At 44.8% G+C, this 17456-nt stretch overlaps 1 protein-coding gene and 1 pseudogene across 7 annotated transcripts in view; one reads left to right on the top strand and one right to left on the bottom strand.

Moving 5' to 3' along the window:
- The window catches only part of LOC134347038 (amyloid-beta A4 precursor protein-binding family A member 1-like), a 199336-nt gene that overhangs the window by 160306 nt on the left and 21574 nt on the right, over positions 1 to 17456 (bottom strand). For 3 of the 7 annotated variants that reach the window (XM_063049055.1, XM_063049057.1, XM_063049056.1), the window contains exon 2: positions 3722 to 3925. The exons of the other annotated variants lie outside the window; for them this stretch is intronic. In XM_063049055.1, the coding sequence (XP_062905125.1) occupies positions 3722 to 3724 (3 nt within the window). In that variant the 5' untranslated portion in view covers positions 3725 to 3925. The remainder of the gene's footprint in view (positions 1 to 3721; positions 3926 to 17456) is intronic. 7 annotated transcript variants of the gene reach the window in all.
- On the top strand, positions 13979 to 17377 carry LOC134347345 (large ribosomal subunit protein uL23-like; annotated as a pseudogene).

Raw genomic sequence — 17456 nt, 5'->3', positions numbered from 1 at the left:
ACGGAACACCTCTTACAATGGGCAGCAAACACAGACTGTCCTTGTTGAGCACAACTGTACCCTGAGCCTTGAGCAACTTCTAGGATAGTCAGTGCAATTTTCCAAACTTTACAATACATGTGCAATCAAAGAACAGCCTTGTGACTGAACTGAAAAGCACTTTTTCTGATGCTTGTGACACAATAATATAACAACCCTTACAAACTTGAATGGTTAGAGAGCAGTCCTTGAGACGCTCATCCGATCATGAAGCACCCCTCATCATGTTTGGCCTGTTTCATGGATGGTTTATTTCTTGTGCCAAAGTTTAAGTAAAGATCTAATGAAAGTATACAATGCAAGAAACACTGGAGTAACTTAAAATGTGAAAGATAGCTTTCATACTTGGTGAATCTTTTTTTTTTTATTAAGTGCAATTGTGAACAATAGCCAGATGAAAAATGCTGATCAAGTCAACTAGTTCTCAAAGAGAACTCTGATAGGCCAATCAGATGGTTCACTGCTGCTCAGCAATAGAATACAAAAAAAAATCATGTGTACAATGTGTATAATCTGTAAGAAAGCATCACAGAGGCAGTCTCTGGTTTAAGGGGGAAGTTGGTAAACTCTTCAGGTGGCATAATGGTCCAGAAGGCAGTGCTGCTACCACACAATACCAGGTTCAATCTTGACCTTGAGTGCTGTCTGCGCGGAGTCTGCATGTACTCCAGGAGTTCAACAAGTTTTGAGGGTATGCCATCTTGGAGCCGGAATGTGTGGCGACACTTGTGGGCAGCCCCCAGCACACCCTCGGCTGTGTTGGTTGTTAATGCAAACGACAAACTTCGCTGTATACCTTGCACACCTGACCAATAAGCTCCAATCTTGAATCTGGGTGCTCCGGATTCCTCCCACCTTGACAGAAGTGCAGGTGGATTAATTGGCTGTTCTTTTACCCCCGGTCAGAGCAGAACGAGAATTAGTGGGGACATGAAGGACACGAGAGAGGGCATAGGTTTACAAGGAAGTAAGCGGGGGAATGAGACTGAATGGGAATCCTCCTCTTCAGCTGAAAGAAAATATAAAGTTAACAGAATATGAAAATATTTCATGATGTGACATTCAGGCAGGGCCAGCATTATTGACAAAGATATTTGAAATAAAGTAAAATAAAAGTAAAAACTGGCCGCATTACGGCCTGGTGTGGGAAGACCAATGGGAAAATCCTACAGAAGGTAGTGGATTTGGCCCAATAAATCAGAGGAAAAACCCTCCCAACCATTGAGCACATCTACATGAAATGTTGTCATAGAAAAGCAGCATCCACCATCAAAGGTCCTCACCACCCAGGCCTGGCTCTTTTCTCGTTGCTGCCATCAGGTAGAAGGTAGAAGTGCCTCAGGACTCACACCATCAGGTTCAAGAACAGTCACTATCCCTCAACCATCAGGCTCTTGAACACAAGAGGGTAACTACACTCATTCGTTGAGACATTCCCACAACCAATGATCTCACTTTAAGGAATCTTTATCTTGTTATTTCATGCTCTCATTACTTATTGGTATTTACTTATACTTGCATTTGCACAGTTTGTCGCCTTCTATGTTCTTGCTCTTTGATTGATCCTGTTTAGTTACTGTTCTATAGATTTGCTGAGTATGCCTGCAGGAAAAAGAATCTCAGCGTCACATGTGGTGACATGTACTGTCTGTACTCTGATAATAAATTTTACTTTGAGCCCTTAAAATGAATGTACAACTGAGTAGTACATTGCATAGGGAAATACCAACCAAACCCCTCCCCCACACCATAGAAATATTATCTATAGGAGGTGCTGCCTAAAGGCGGCCACATCCATCAAAGATTCCCATCATCCAGTTCCTGGCATCTTGTCGTAGATGGCACAAAAGCCTGAAGACCCACTCCACTAGGTTCAAGAACAGCTACTTCTCTTCAACCATTCAGCTCTTGAACCAACTGGCAAAAATCTAATTACCTTGACTACTCGGAATATTTTGCATTAAAATGGACTTCGTTCTAATCATGCTCTTTCTTGAAAAAACTGTGCACAATTTGCCCATATTTTTCTTGCATCCTTGCAAGAGATAAGGTGAGGACATCTTGCAAGAGATGGGTGGGAACCTCTTCCCACCCTATCTCTTTTCTCATTTCTATCATCTCCTCCCCATCCACTCTCATGCTGAGGCCCTCCACTGCAGAACATCTAAGATGTCCTCTTTCTCCCCCCCCCCAAAGAACAAGGTTTCCCCTCTACTGCTATCAATGCAAGCCCCACTAGCAGCTACTCCATTTCCCACACGTCACTCTATCTCCCTTTCCCCAATGTAACCGGGATAGGGTTACCATATCAGGGAAAGGGTTTCAGCTACCACCCCACAAGCCTTCATATCCAGCATATCATTCCCTGCCACTTCCACCATCTCCAATGGGATCCCACTAACAGGGCACATCTTCCCTCCTCCTCTCCGCTTTCCACAGGAAGCGTTTTCCCCATAACTCTCGTCTGTTTGTACCTCCTCAAATCACTCTCCAGGCATTTATCCCTGCAAATATGGTGTGATATTACTGCCCTCATGTCTCCTCCCTCACCATCATTTAGGGTCCTGAACAGCTTTTGCAGGTAACCCCAATCCGCTGGGATTTTTATTATATTCAATGCTTCTTTTGCGGCCGCCTCTATACAATAGCTGATATCTGACGCAGATTGGGGGACCACTTTGTTGAGCATCTTCATTCTGTCAGCTGTGACAACCAGGATGTCCAGGTGCTCAGCCATTTTAATTCCACTTCCCATTCCCATACTGACATTTGTCCATGGGGTTCCTTGACAATGAATACTGTTCTCCTGCCACAGTGCTCCACATAGATATGCTCAATGGTGGGGAAGGCTTTGCCTGTGATGGACTGGGCCGTATTCACTACTTTTTGTAGGCTTTTCCACTCAAGGGCATTGGTGTTTCCATAGCAGCCCATGATGCAAACATTCATGATACTCTCCACCACACAACTATACAAGTCTGTCAAAGTTTTAGATGACATGCTGAATCTTCACAAAATTCTAAGAAAGAAAAGGCGCTGCTATGGCTTATTTGTAATGTGCTGGACCAAGAAAAATCCTCTGAAATAATAATGCCAAAGAATTTAAAGTTTCTGGCCCTCTCCACTTGATTTCTTGATGAGGAGTAGCTCAATCAATCTCAGGTTTCCTTCTCCTGAAGTCAATAACCCACTCCTTGGTCTTGCTGACATTGAGTAAGAGGTTATTGTTGTGGCACCAATCAGCAAGATTTTCTATCTCCCTCTATATGCCGATTAGTCACCACCTTTGACTCGGCCAACAACAGTTGTGTCATCAGCAAACTTAAATATGATATTGGAGCTGTACCTAGCCTCACAGTCGTAAGTATAAAGCAAGTCGAATCTTGTGGTGCAGCTGTGGTGATTGTAGAGGAAATGTTGTTGCCAAACAGAGCTGACTGGGAGACGCAAGTGAAGAAATCAAGGATCCAGGTGCACAGGGATGTATCGAGGCCAAGGTCTCTGCTAATGTCTCTAATGTGGAACTTGAATTCAACATTCTGACAGAGATCAAATATGATGCAGTGGAGACTGAGATTTTGTCCTTACCGAAAGGCTCAAAGAACAGAAGTCCAGGATTGTAGGTTAAATCACAAATGTCTTGTTCTATGTCAAATGTGCTTGAATTTTAAATACAACTTACCATTTTATTCCCAGTGCATTGCCTATGAATTCCCTCCACAGACTTGTATCTCTCTTCATCTGACACAGCCACGGTTGTCTTCACTGCTCCCTCCAATCAGAAGCTCTTCAGACTTTCCTCTTGGCAGCAGAAAGCTCCCTCAGATGGTTACGGTAAAAGTACCAAGCAGAACCTCCAACTTCATCTCCTCTTCTTTGGATTTCCCTTGGGGATACAAATGGTTTGCTCACAGTTTCTAAGTTTATCTTTATAAGCAGAAACATCCATCTCTATATTTCAAGGCATCTGCCTCTGAAAGACGTGCTGATCCACAGCAGTTGCCTTTGGGTTTAACCAAACTGCCTGTACTTAGCCTCAGAGTCAAAAGTGTACAGTGAGTAGAGCGGGGGGCTAAGGATACAGACTTGTGGTGCACCTGGGAAGATGACTGTGGAGATGTTGTTGCCAATCCGAACTGACTGGGGTCTGCAAGTGAGGAAATCCAGGATCCAGTTGCACAAGGAGGCATTGAAGCACAGTCTTTAAGATTATTGATTAGTTTTGAGGGGATATTGGTATAGAATACTGAGCTGTAGTCAATGAAAGCTATCCTGATGCATATATCTTATGGTCCAGATCATAAGACCATAAGATATAGGAGCAGAAGTATGCCATTCAGTCCATCGAGTCTGCTCCGCCATTCAATCATGGGCTGATCCAATTCTTCCAATCATTCCCACTCCCCTGCCTTCTCCCCATACCCTTTGATGCCCTGGCTAATCAAGAACCTATCTCTGCCTTAAATACACCCAATGACTTTGCCTCCACAGCCGCTTGTGGCAACAAATTCCACAGATTTAACACCCCCTGACTAAAGTAATTTCTCCGCAGCTCTATTCTAAATCCTGAATCCTTCAATCCTGAAGTCATGCCCTCTTGTCCTAGACTCCCATACCATGGGAAGTAACTTTGCGATATCTAATCTGTATAGGCCTTCTAACATTCAGAATGTTTCTATGAGATTCCCCCCTCACTCTCCTGAACTCCAGGGAATACAGCCCAAGAGCTGACAGACAGTCCTCATACGGTAACCCTTTCATTCCTGGAATCATTCTCATGAATCTTCTCTGAACCCTCTCCAATGTCAATATATCCTTTCTAACATAAGCAGCCCAAAACTACACACAATACTCTAAGTGTGGTCCCACTAGTCCCTTATAGCGGCTCAACATCACATCCCTGCTATTATATTCTATACCTTTAGAAATGAATGGCAACATTTCATTCGCCTTCTTCACCACCAACTCAACCTGGAGGTTAACCTTCAGGGTATCCTGCACAAGGACTCCTAAGTCTCTTTACATCTCTGCATTTTGAATTCTCTCCCCATCTAAATAATAGACTCTATGTTTATTTCTACCACCAAAGTGTATGACCACACACTTTTCAACATTATACTTCATTTGCCACTTCTTTGTCCATTCTCTTAAACTATCTAAGTCTCTCTGCAGGCTCTCTGTTTCTTCAACACTACCTGCTCCTCTACCTATCTTTGTATCATCAGCAAATTTAGCCACATATCCATTAATCCCATAGTCCAAATCATTGACATACATCGTAAAAAGCTGCGGTCCCAACACTGACCCCTGTGGAACTCCACTGGTAACCAGCAGCCAGTCAGAATAGGATACCTTTATTCCCACTCCTTGTTTTCTACCGATCAGCCGATGCTCCACCCATGCTAGTAACTCCCCTGTAATTCCATAGGCTCTTATCTTGCTAAGCAGCCTCATGTGCAGCACCTTGTCAAAGGCCTTCTGAAAATCCAAGTACACCTACTGCATCTCCTTTGTCTACCCTGCCTGTAATTTCCTCAAAAAAACTTGCAGTAGGTTAGACAGGCAGGATTTTCCTTTCAGGAAACCACGCTGGCTTTGGCCTATCTTGTCATGTGCCTCCAGGTATTCTGTAATCTCATCCCTAACAAGCGATTCCAACAACTTCCCAACCACTGATGTCAGGCTAACAGGTCTATAGTTTCCTTTCTGCTGCCCCCCACCCTTCTTAAATAGCAGAGTAACATTTGCAATTTTCCATTCAGCCAGTACAATGCCAGAATCAATCGATTCTTGAAAGATCATTGTTAATGCCTCCAAAATCTCTCCAACTACCTCCTTTAGAAGCCGAGGATGCATTCCATCAAGTCCAGGAGATTTATCCACCCTCAGACCACTAAGCTTCCTGAGCACCTTCTCAGTCATAATTTTCACTGAACATACTTCACTTCCCTGACACACTTGAATGTCCGGTACACTGCAGACGTCTTCCACTGTGAATACTGATGCAGAATACGCATTCAGCTCCTTCATCTGTGTCTCTCATTACAATATATCCAGTGTCATTTTCTATTGGTCCTATGTCTCCCCCTCGACTCTCCTTTACTAAAACTTTTAGTATCTTCTTTGATATTAGTCACCAGCTTTCTTTCATAATTTATCTTTTCCTTCCTCATGACCTTCTTAGTTCCCTTCTGCAAGTTTTTATAAGCTTCCCAACCCTCTATCTTCCCACTAGCTTTGGCTTCCTTGTATGCCCTCTCTTTTGCTTTTACTTTGGCTCTGATTTCACTTGTCAGTCACGGTAGTGTCCTTCTTCCATTCAAATATTTCTTCTTAATAGAAATATATGTCTTGCACTTCCCTAACTTTTTGCAGAAACTGCAGCCATTGCTGCTCTGCTGTCCTTCCTGCCAGTATCCCTTTCCAGTCAACCTTGGCCAGACCCCCTCTCATGCGACTGAAATACCGACACGCTGGAATTTAGTTTCTCCTTCTCAAATTTCAAAGTGAACTCGATCATATTGTGATCACTGTTCCCTAAGGGTTCCTTAACCTTAAGCTCTCTTATCACATCCTGATCATTGCACAACAACCAATCCAGCACAGCCCATCCCTTAGTGGGCTCAACAAAAAGTTGTTCTGAAAAGCCATCCCTTAGATATTCTACAAATTCTCTCTCGAGGTCCAGCACAGGCTTGGTTTAGCCAATCCACTTGCACGTTAAATTCCCCAACAATTATCATGACATTGCCCTTCTGAAACGGCTTTTCTGTCTCCTGTTGTAATTTGTAATCCACATCCCCGCTGCTGTTTGGAGGCCTGTATACAACTGCCATTAGGGTCCTTTTACCCTTGCCATTTCTTAAACTCAATCCATAGAGACTCTGTGCCTTCCGATCCTGTGTCATCCCTTTCTAATGAGTTAATATTATTTCTTATACACAGGGCCACACCACCACCTCTACCTACTAACCTATCTTTTCAATACACTGTATATCCTTGGACATAAAACTCCCAATGGCAGCCATCCTTTAGCCAAGCTTCAGAGATGGCCACAACGTCATACTTGCCAATCTATAGCTGAATTTCAAGATCATCCATTTTATTTCTTATGCTGCATTCATTCAAATACAACACTTTCAGTCCAGTATTTGTTGCTTTCCGTTTTAACTGCACCACGCCTCTATTGCCCTGTAACTTATCTCACTGGCTGTAATTAAGCCTCATCTCCTGCTTGTCCTTTCTATCATCTCTGTTGCACACTATCTTTGATTTATTTCTGTTTTCTCCTTCCTCAGCCCTATCACTTCAGTTCCCATCCCCCTGCCAAATGAGCTTAAACCTTCCCTAACAGCTTTATTAAACCGATCTGCTAGGATATTGGACCCTTTTATACAGGTGTAACCCGTCCTTTTTGTACAGGTCAGATCTCCCCCAGAAGATGCCCCAGTGATCCAGGGACCCAAAGCCCTACCCCCTACACCAGTCTCTCAGCCATGCATTAATATGCCTGATCATGCTATTCTTGCGCTCGTTAGCACGTGGCACAAACAGCAATCCCGAGATTACTACCCTTCAGCTTTCTACCCAACTCCCTGAATTCCCTCTTCCAAGGTTCAGATGTTCCAAGGTTGAGTGAAGAGTCAGTAAGATGGCATCTGCTGTGGTTCTGTTCTGCCGGTAGGCAAATTGGAGTGGATCCAAGCTGCTTCTCAGGCAGGAGTTGATATGTTTCATCACCAACCTCTCAAAGCACTTCATCACAGTGGATGTAAGTGCTACCGGATGATATTCATTGAGGCAGGTCATCACGTTCTTCTTGGGCACCGGTATAATTGAAGCCTGCTTGAAGCAGCTGGATACCTCAGACTGCCGAAGCAAGGAGGTTAAAGATCTCAGTGAACACTCCTGACAGTTGATTAACAAATGCAAGTGTCACATCAACAGCGGCATGCCAGAGGGTCAACGCTGGCTCAGCAATCAGTCGTCTCTCACTGCTGCCCTTACAACACTGTGCAAAAGTCTTAGGCCCCAGATTTTTAATGTAAATTTTGATTAAGGTGTTTAGTTTTTATTTTCTGCGTTATTGCATCAGAATAAGAACAAATTTTAGATCTCCAAACATTCATTTTCCAAATAAATTTAATGATTGAGATTTTAAAATTTTGTTAAATAAAGTAACATATTCAGTAATAGACCACTTTTCAAATAAAAAATGATTATTTTATAGGTATATAGCCGAGTGCAAGATGGTACCAGTGACCAACACGACCAACAGCAATGTCCTGCAGACAATTCATGAAATTACTTTGTTTCTTTCTTTTAAATATACTTCTACTACTCCATCTTCCTCTCGCCCCAACCCTCCCCCTCCTCTCCACTGACACTACCAGCCTCCCTCCCCCTCCCTCCTCTGATCCCAGCTCGCATCCGTGCCGGGTCTTTACCATCCCCTCCGACCTTCAACTCTCTGAGGAACAGCGCTTTGTCCTCAGTAAGGGCCTTACCTTTGTACCCCTTCGCCCACACCTCAGCGAGTTCCACGTTCACCATGACGTTGAACTGTTCTTCCGCCGGCTCCGTCTTCAAGCTTACTTCTTCGGCAAGGACTCTCCTACCCCCAATGACCCCTTCTCCCATCTTCAACCCTCCTCCTCTTCATGGACACCCTGCTCTGGATCTTTTTATTGCTAACTGCCGAAGGGACATCAACCGTCTCAACTTCACCACACCTTGTTCCCATTCCAGCCTCACTCCTTCCGAACGCTCTGTTCTCCACTCCCTCCGCACTAATCTTAATCTTAGTATAAAACCCGCCGATAAGGGGGGTGCTGTCGTAGTCTGGCGTACTGACCTCTACCTTGCCGAGGCACAGCGACAACTCACGGATACCTCCTCTTATTTACCCCTCGATCGTGTCCCCACTAAGGAGCACCAGGCCATTGTCTCCCACACCATCACCAAATTCATCAGCTCAGGAAATCTCCCATCCACTGCTACCAACCTTATAGTTCCCACAGCCCGCACTTCCCATTTCTACCTCCTACCCAAGATCCACAAACCTGCCTGTCTAGGTAGACCCATTGTCTCAACTTGCTCCTGCCCCACCGAACTCATTTCTGCATACCTTGACACTGTTTTATCCCCCCTTGTTCAATCCCTTCCTACCTATGTTCGTGACACTTCTCACGCTCTGAATCTTTTCGATGATTTTAAGTTCCCTGGCCCCCACAGCTTTACTTTCACCATGGATGTCCAGTTCCTATATACTTCCATCCCCCATCAGGAAGGTCTCAAAGCTCTACGCTTCTTTTTGGATTCCAGACCTAACCAGTTCCCCTCTATCACCACTCTCCTCCGTCTAGCGGAATTAGTCCTTACTCTTAATAATTTCTCCTTTGGTTCCTCCCACCTCCTCCAAACTAAAGGTGTAGCCATGGGCACCCATATGGGTCCCAGCTATGCCTGCCTTTTTGTTGGCTTTGTAGAACAATCCATGTTCCAAGCCTATACTGGTATCTGTCCCCCACTTTCCCTTCGCTACATCGACGACTGCATTGGCGCTGCTTCCTGCACGCATGCAGAACTCGTTGACTTCATTAACTTTGCCTCCAGCTTTCACCCTGCCCTCAAGTTTACCTGGTCCATTTCTGACACCTCCCTCCCCTTTCTAGATCTTTCTGTCTCTATCTCTGGAGACAGCTTATCCACTGATGTCTACTATAAGCCTACGGACTCTCACAGCTACCTGGACCATTCCTCTTCTCACCCTGTCTCTTGCAAAAACGCCATCCCCTTCTCGCAATTCCTCCATCTCCGGCACATCTGCTCTCAGGATGAGGCTTTTCATTCCAGGACGAAGGAGGTGTCCTCTTTTTTTTTTATATAAAAAGGGGTTTCCCTTCCTCCACCATCAACTCTGCTCTCAAACACATCTCTCCCATTTCACGCACATCTGCTCTCACCCCATCCTCCCACCACCCCACTAGGAATAGGGTTCCCCTTGTCCTCACCTACCACCCCACCAGCCTCCGGGTCCAATATATAATTCTCCGTAACTTCCGCCACCTGCAACGGGATCCCACCACTAAACACATCTTTCCCTCCCCCACTCTTTCTGCAGGGATCACTCCCAACGCAACTCCCTTGTCCATTCTGCCCCCCCCCCCCAACATCCCTTCCCACTGATCTCCCTCCTGGCACTTATCCTTGTAAGCGGAACAAGTGTTATTCATGCCCTTACACTTCCTCCCTCACCACCATTCAGGGCCCCAGACAGTCCTTCCAGGTGAGGCGACACTTCACCTGTGAGTCGGCTGGGGTGATATACTGCGTCCAGTGCTCCCAATGCGGCCTTCTATATATTGACGAGACCCGACGCAGGCTGGGAGACCGTTTCGCTGAACACCTACGCTCTGTCCAGCAGAAAAAGCAGGATCTCCCAGTGGCCTCACATTTTAATTCCCTGTTCCATTCCCATTCTGATATGTCTATCCATGGCCTCCTCTACTGTCAAGATGAAGCCACACTCAGGCTGGAGGAACAACACCTTATATTCCGTCTGGGTATCCGCCAACCTGATGGCATGAACATCGACTTCTCTAACTTCCGTTAATGCCCCACCTCCCCTTCATACCCCATTCCTTATTTATTTATTATTCCAGGTGTCCCTCGCTTTTCGAACGTTCGCTTTATGAAACCTCGCTGTTACGAAAGACCTACATTAGTTACCTGTTTTCGCTAACAGAAGGTATTTTCACTGTTACGGAAAAAAAAGACAGCGCGAAAAAAGCAGCGCGCGATAAAAGGCAGCGCACGCCCCGAGCAGCCAAGCTCCTCCCCCGGAATAGCATTCTCGCCGGCATTGCTTAAACACATGCCTGTGAGCAGCCGTTAGCAAGATGAGTTCTAAGGTATCGGAAAAGCCTAAAAGAGATCGTCAGGGTGTTACACTTAGCGTAAAGCTAGGCATAATTAAGCGTTTCAATCGTGGTGAACGAAGTAAGGACAAAGTGAGTTTGGCTTGTAAAAGATGACAAAGATGATGTTGAAGAGGTTTTGGCATCCCATGACCAAGAACTGATAGATGAAGAGCTGATGCAATTGGAAGAGGAAAAGATAACAATCGAAACCAAATGTAGTAGCGAACGGACCGAAAGTGAAGTCATCCATGAACTGAACGCGAAGCAACTGCATAAGATGATAGAAAAATGCGCGAGGCTAGCAGACAAGCATACTGTCGTTTTTCAAGCCTTCCACATCAGCCACAGCAGACGACGAACCTCGACCTTCGACATCGAGGCAGGCAGACATAGAAGAAGATGACCTGCCTGCCCTGATGGAAACAGACAATGATGAGATGACACCTCAGTGTTCCACCACCTCAACCCCCGGGCCGCGTACCGATACACTGCCACGGAGAATGCAGCGGTAGCCGAGACGCACCCAACACATCTTTAAGAAAAAAGCTGAAATAAACAAGCTAATTAATTAGGTGCCACCCGGCATGTAAATGTCGACCCAAATCGGAGGCAATTGTCGATTGCGTCACCTCTGATCTGGGCCAACATTTAAGTGCCGGGCGGCACCTAATTAATTAGTTTGTTTATTACGGCTTTTTTCTTAAAGACGTGCTGGGTTCCTCCCGGCTACGACTGCATTCTCCACGGATCGGTATTGGTTCGCTGCCCGGAGGCTGGGGACCACTGCTCCACCCCAACCTCCCACGACTCAGCCTAATACACCATCATCAGTGTGCTCGGCGCTGTCTTCCCAATTCCCGTAGTGATACTACACTGTACATACATTATTTCTACTTTATATAGGCTGTGTATTTTTATGTGTTATTTGGTATGATTTGGCAGCTTCATAACTTAAAGGTTACAGAGTGTTTCTGCCGAGAGCGCTTGTGTGAGATTTTCGCTATGGAGAACAGTGCGGCAATGATTGTAGAAAAGTATTTCTACTTTATATAGGCTGTGTATTTATCATATCATTCCTGCTTTTACTACATGTTACTGTTATTTTAGGTTTTGTCTGTTATTTGGCATGATTTGGTAGGTTATTTTTTGGGTCTGCTAATGCTCACAAATTTTTCCCATATAAATAAATGGTAATTGCTCCTTCACTTTATGACATTCTGACTTACGAACCGTTTCATACGAACACTCTACCTTCGGATGGCAGGGGAAACCTGTATTATATATTTTTTCTCTCTCTTTTTTCTCCCTCTGTCCCTCTCACTATAACTCCTTGCCCATCCTCTGCGCTCCCCTCCCCCTTTCTTTCTCCCTAGGCCTCCCGTCCCACGATCCTCTCCCTTCTCCAGCCTCATATCCCTTTTGCCAATCAACTGTCCAGCTCTTAGCTCCATCCCTCCCCCTCCTGTCTTCTCCTATCATTTTGGATCTCCCCCTCCCCCTTTCAATCTCTTACTATCCCTTCTTTCAGTTAGTCCTGACGAAAGATCTCAGCCCAAAACGTCGACTGTACCTCTTCCTATAGATGCTGCCTGGCCTGCTGCGTTCACCAGCATTTTTCATGTGTGTTGCTTGAATTTCCAGTATCTGCAGATTTCCTTGTGTTTGCACACTTCTACTACTAATCTGTTTGTGATTGGGATCTGTAATTTACATTTGAAAAGGCGTTTTTGGGCCAACTGAGCGATCTTGAACTTTTGCTGCCTTCGAGTGAATTTGGCATGGCTGAAAGCGAGGTTGAGAACGGAATGCCCCTAACGGCGAAGCAAAAACCCATGATCAGCTCCAATTCTCAACCAACTCGCCAATTAAAATGTCGAGCAAGATTGAAATCAATGAGGAGGTGAGCGGCTGTTCAGGACCATCTGAATCTTTGAATCGCTGTCTGCCTGATTTTGTTCAGTCTCCCTCTTCCTTGTTGCTGCCAGAGGAACACGCAAGAGTCTTAGTCTTGGGCAAGATCTGATTGGCACAGTTATGGAATGGAATCGTTTTAAGAGGACTGCAGTTTATGTAACGTGTTTCTGGCTACTCCTTTTTTTAAAAATTGCTATTTTGCACAACTTTAATTAGGGTAGACTGACTCTGTGGCCTGCAAATGGCACATTGAACTGAACTGAACTGAACCTTCCTAGACTGTTTCAAGGAGTCTGCAGTTAGATGTTTAATATTCTGTGTGTTATTCGCTTGTTTCTGCTGCTTGCATGATTTGTTCTTTTTTTGCACATTGGGTGTTTGTTGTTTTCTTTGAATGTGTTCCACTGTGTTTATTTGTTTTGTGGTTGAATATGGGGAGATGACTCTCAGGGTTGTATAATGCATAAATACTTTGATAATAAACGTATTTTGAAACAAAGATAACAAACAGGTGCAAATGATCAATGACATAATAAGTTGAATGAACTGATTAACTGAAACAGAAACGGAAGTAGAAGAAGGAATCAAACTGGGCGAGGTGCCCGTGTGGCAGATTCAAATCATCAATTCTTACACTGTGCAAGTGAGCACAGTAACAAGACACAAGGTGGTTATCCTGCATCAGCAAGGTGTCTCCCAAGCAAAGGTTTCACAGCAGACTCCAGGAGTTTCAAGCTATGCTGTCCATGCTCTTCTGAAAAAGCACAAAGAAATGGTCAAGGTTAAGGACCAGAAACAGAGTGATCAGCCACGGAAACTGAGTGCAGCAGGCGAGAGATTCATCAAACTGACGTCCCTTCTAAATCTGAAGCCCAGCACTGCCATCAGCTCTGAGTTCACAGAGGCCACTGGAACACAAGTATACCACCCTATAGCCTGAACAAGTCTTGTCAGAACTGGTCGTCATGGAACAGTTGCAGCCTAAACGCTACTTCTCCAAGGTGGGGACAAAGCCTCCACTTTTGAGTCCCTGGAAGGATACCTGTGCATTCAAGCTCCACATGATAATATTACAGGTCAGGGTTGAATTTGGGTCAGGCAAGATGTTTCCAAAGGTGAAGAACAAAGCTGTCCCTGCCAAGACTAAAGCTACATCCAAAGCCTTGAAACCCAAGAAAGCTTTTTTGAAAGGTGTTCTCAGTCAAGGCAGAAGAAAATTAGGACACCACCTACCTTCAGGAGGCCAAATATACTCAGATTGAGAAGGCAGGCCAAGTATCCCAGAAAGTGTGCTTCCAAAGGGGAATAAGTTGGACCGTTATGCTATTATTAAATTCCCTCTCACCACCAAGTCTGCTGTGAAGAAAATTGAGGGCAATACCTTGGTTTTCATTGTTGACATTAAAGCCAACAAGCATCAAAACAAACAGTTGCTAAGAAATTCCATGACATTGATGTAGCTGAAGTCAACATTCTTATCAGGCCTAATGGTAAGAAGAAAGCCTCTGTCCACCTGCTCCCAGACTATAATGAATTGGATAGAAACACAGAAACACAGAAAACATACAGCACAATACAGGCCCTTCCGCCCACAAAGCTGTGCCGAACATGCCCCTACCTTAGAACTACCTAGGCTTTGACCATAGCCCTCTATTTTTCTAAGCTCCATGTAGCCATCCAGGAATCTCTTAAAAAACCCTATCGTTTCTGCCTCCACCACCGCCGCCAGCAGCCCATTCCACGAACACACCACTCTCTGTGTAAAAAACTTACCCCTGACATCTCCTCTGTACCTAGTTCCAAGCACCTTAAAACTGTGCCCTCTTGTAGCAGCCATTTCAGCCCTGGGAAAAAGCCTCTGACTATCCACACGATCAATGCCTCTCATCATCTTATACACCTCTATCAGGTCACCTCTCATCCTCCATCGCTCTAAGGAGAAAAGGCCGAGTTCACTCAACCAGTTTTCATAAGGCATGCTCCCCAATCCAGGCAACATCCTTGTAAATCTTCTCTGCACCTTTTCTATGGTTTCCATATCCTTGCTGTAGTGAGGTGACCAGAGCTGAGCACAGTACTCCAAGTGGGGTCTGACCAGGCTGCTATATAGCTGCAACATTACCTCTCAGCTCCTAAATTCAATTCCACGATTGATGAAGGCCAATACACTGTACACCTTCTTAACCACAGAGTCAACCTGCACAGCTACTTTGAGTGTCCTATGGACTCGGACCCAGAGATCCCTCTGATCCTCCACACTGCCATTATACCATTCTTACCATTCATACTATATTCTGCCATCATATTTGACCTACCAAAATGAACCACTTCACACTTATCTGGGTTGAACTCTGTCTGTCACTTCTCAGCCCAGTTTTGTATCTCTAACCTCAGACAGCCTTCCACATTATCCACAACACCCCCAACCTTTGTGTCATCAGCAAACTTACTAACCCATCTCTCACTTCCTCATCCAGGTCATTCATAAAAATCACAAACAGTAAGTGTCCCAGAACAGATACCTGAGGCACACCACTGGTCACCAACCTCCATGCAGAATACGACCCATCTACAACCACTCTCTGCCTTTTGTGGGCAAGTCAGTTCTGAATCCACAAAGTCAATTGCGTTGCCTCTGATCTGGGCCGACACTTACGTGCCAGGCGGTACCTAATTAATTAGCTTGTTTGTTTCGACTTTTTTCTTAAAGATGTGCTGGGTGCGTCCCAGCCACCGCTGGACCCCTGCATTCTTCGCGCATCGGTATCGATTCGCTGCCCGGAGGGTGGGGGCCACTGCACCACCCCAACCTCCGACGACTGAGCCTAACACACCATCATCAGTGTGCTGGGCGCTGTCTTCCAGATTCCCGTAAGTGATACTACACTGTACATACATTATTTCTACTTTATATCGGCTGTGTATTTTTATGTGTTATTTGGTATGATTTGGCAGCTTCATAGCTTAAAGGTTACTGGAGAGAGTGTTTCTGCCGAGAGCGCTTGTGCCGTGTTTCTGCTGAGAGCGCTTGCGTGAGATTTTCGCTACGGAGAATAGTGCGGGCAATGATTGTGGAAAAGTATTTTTACTTTATATAGGCTGTGTATTCATCATATCATTCCTGCTTTTACTATATGTTACTGTATTTTAGGTTTCATGTGTTATTTGGCATGATTTGGTAGGTTATTTTTGGGTCTGCGAACGCTCACAAATTTTTCCCATATAAATTAATGGTAACTGCTTTTTCGCTTTACGACATTCCGGCTTACGAACCGTTTCATAGGAACACTCTACCTTCGGATGGCGGGGGAAACCTGTACACTACATCCACCACTCTTCCTTCATCAACGTGTTTAGTCACATCCTCAAAAAAATTCAATCAGGCTCGTAAGGCACGACCTGCCCTTGACAAAGCCATGCTGACTATTCCTAATCATATTATACCTCTCCAAATATTCATAAATCCTGCCTCTCAGGATCTTCTCCATCAACTTACCAGCCACTGAAGTAAGACTCCCTGGTCTATAATTTCCTGGGTTATCTCTACTCCCTTTCTTGAATAAGGGAACAACATCCGCACCCCTCCAATCCTCCGGAACCTCTCCTGTCCCCATTGATGATGCAAAGATCATCGCCAGAGGCTCAGCAATCTCCTCCCTCACCTCCCACAGTAGCCTGGGGTACATCTCATCTGGTCCTGGCGACTTATCCAACTTGATGCTTTCTAAAAGCTCCAGCACATCCTCTTTCTTAATATCTACATGCTCAAGCTTTTCAGTCCGCTGCAAGTCATCACTACAATCACCAAGATCCTTTTCCACAGTGAATACTGAAGTATTCATTAAGTACCTCTGCTATTTCCTCCGGTTCCATACACACTTTCCCACTGTCACATTTGATTGGTCCTATTCTTTCACGTCTTATCCTCTTGCTCTTCACATACTTGTAAAATGCCTTGGGGTTTTCCTTAATCCTGCCCATCAAAGCCTTCTCATGGCCGCTTCTGGCTCTCCTAATTTCCTTCTTAAGCTCCTTCCTGTTAGCCTTATAATCTTCTAGATCTCTAACATTACCTAGCTCTCTGAACCTTTTGTAAACTTTTCTTTTCTTCTTGACTAGATTAACTACAGCCTTTGTACACCACAGTTCCTGTACCCAACCATTCTTTCCCTGCCTCATTGGAACATACCTATGCAGAACTCTACACAAATATCACCTGGACATTTGCCACATTTCTGCCGTACTTTTCCCTGAGAACATCTGTTCCCAATTTAAGCTTCCAAGTTCCTTCCTGATAGCCTCGTAATTCCCCTTACTCCAATTAAACTCTTTTCCAACTTGTCTGTTCCTATCTCTCTCCAATGCTATTGTAAAGGAGATAGAATTATGATCACCATCTCCAAAATGCTCTCCCGCTGAGAGATCTGACACCTGACCAGGTTCATTTCCCAATAGCAAATCAAGTCACTAATAAAATTATCATCTTAAGAAGACCTATATGAATATTTCAATAAAAAAAATTTAAAGGCAAAGGAAAAACAGCTCCAGCAGCTAAACTAAGTGTTCCTCGGTGTCAATACC

This window comes from Mobula hypostoma, chromosome 5 (assembly GCF_963921235.1).
Source record: "Mobula hypostoma chromosome 5, sMobHyp1.1, whole genome shotgun sequence".
NCBI classification, from domain to species: domain Eukaryota; kingdom Metazoa; phylum Chordata; class Chondrichthyes; order Myliobatiformes; family Myliobatidae; genus Mobula; species Mobula hypostoma.
The sequence above is the reverse complement of the archived record's forward strand: the minus strand, read 5'-3'. Positions and strand labels throughout refer to the sequence as shown.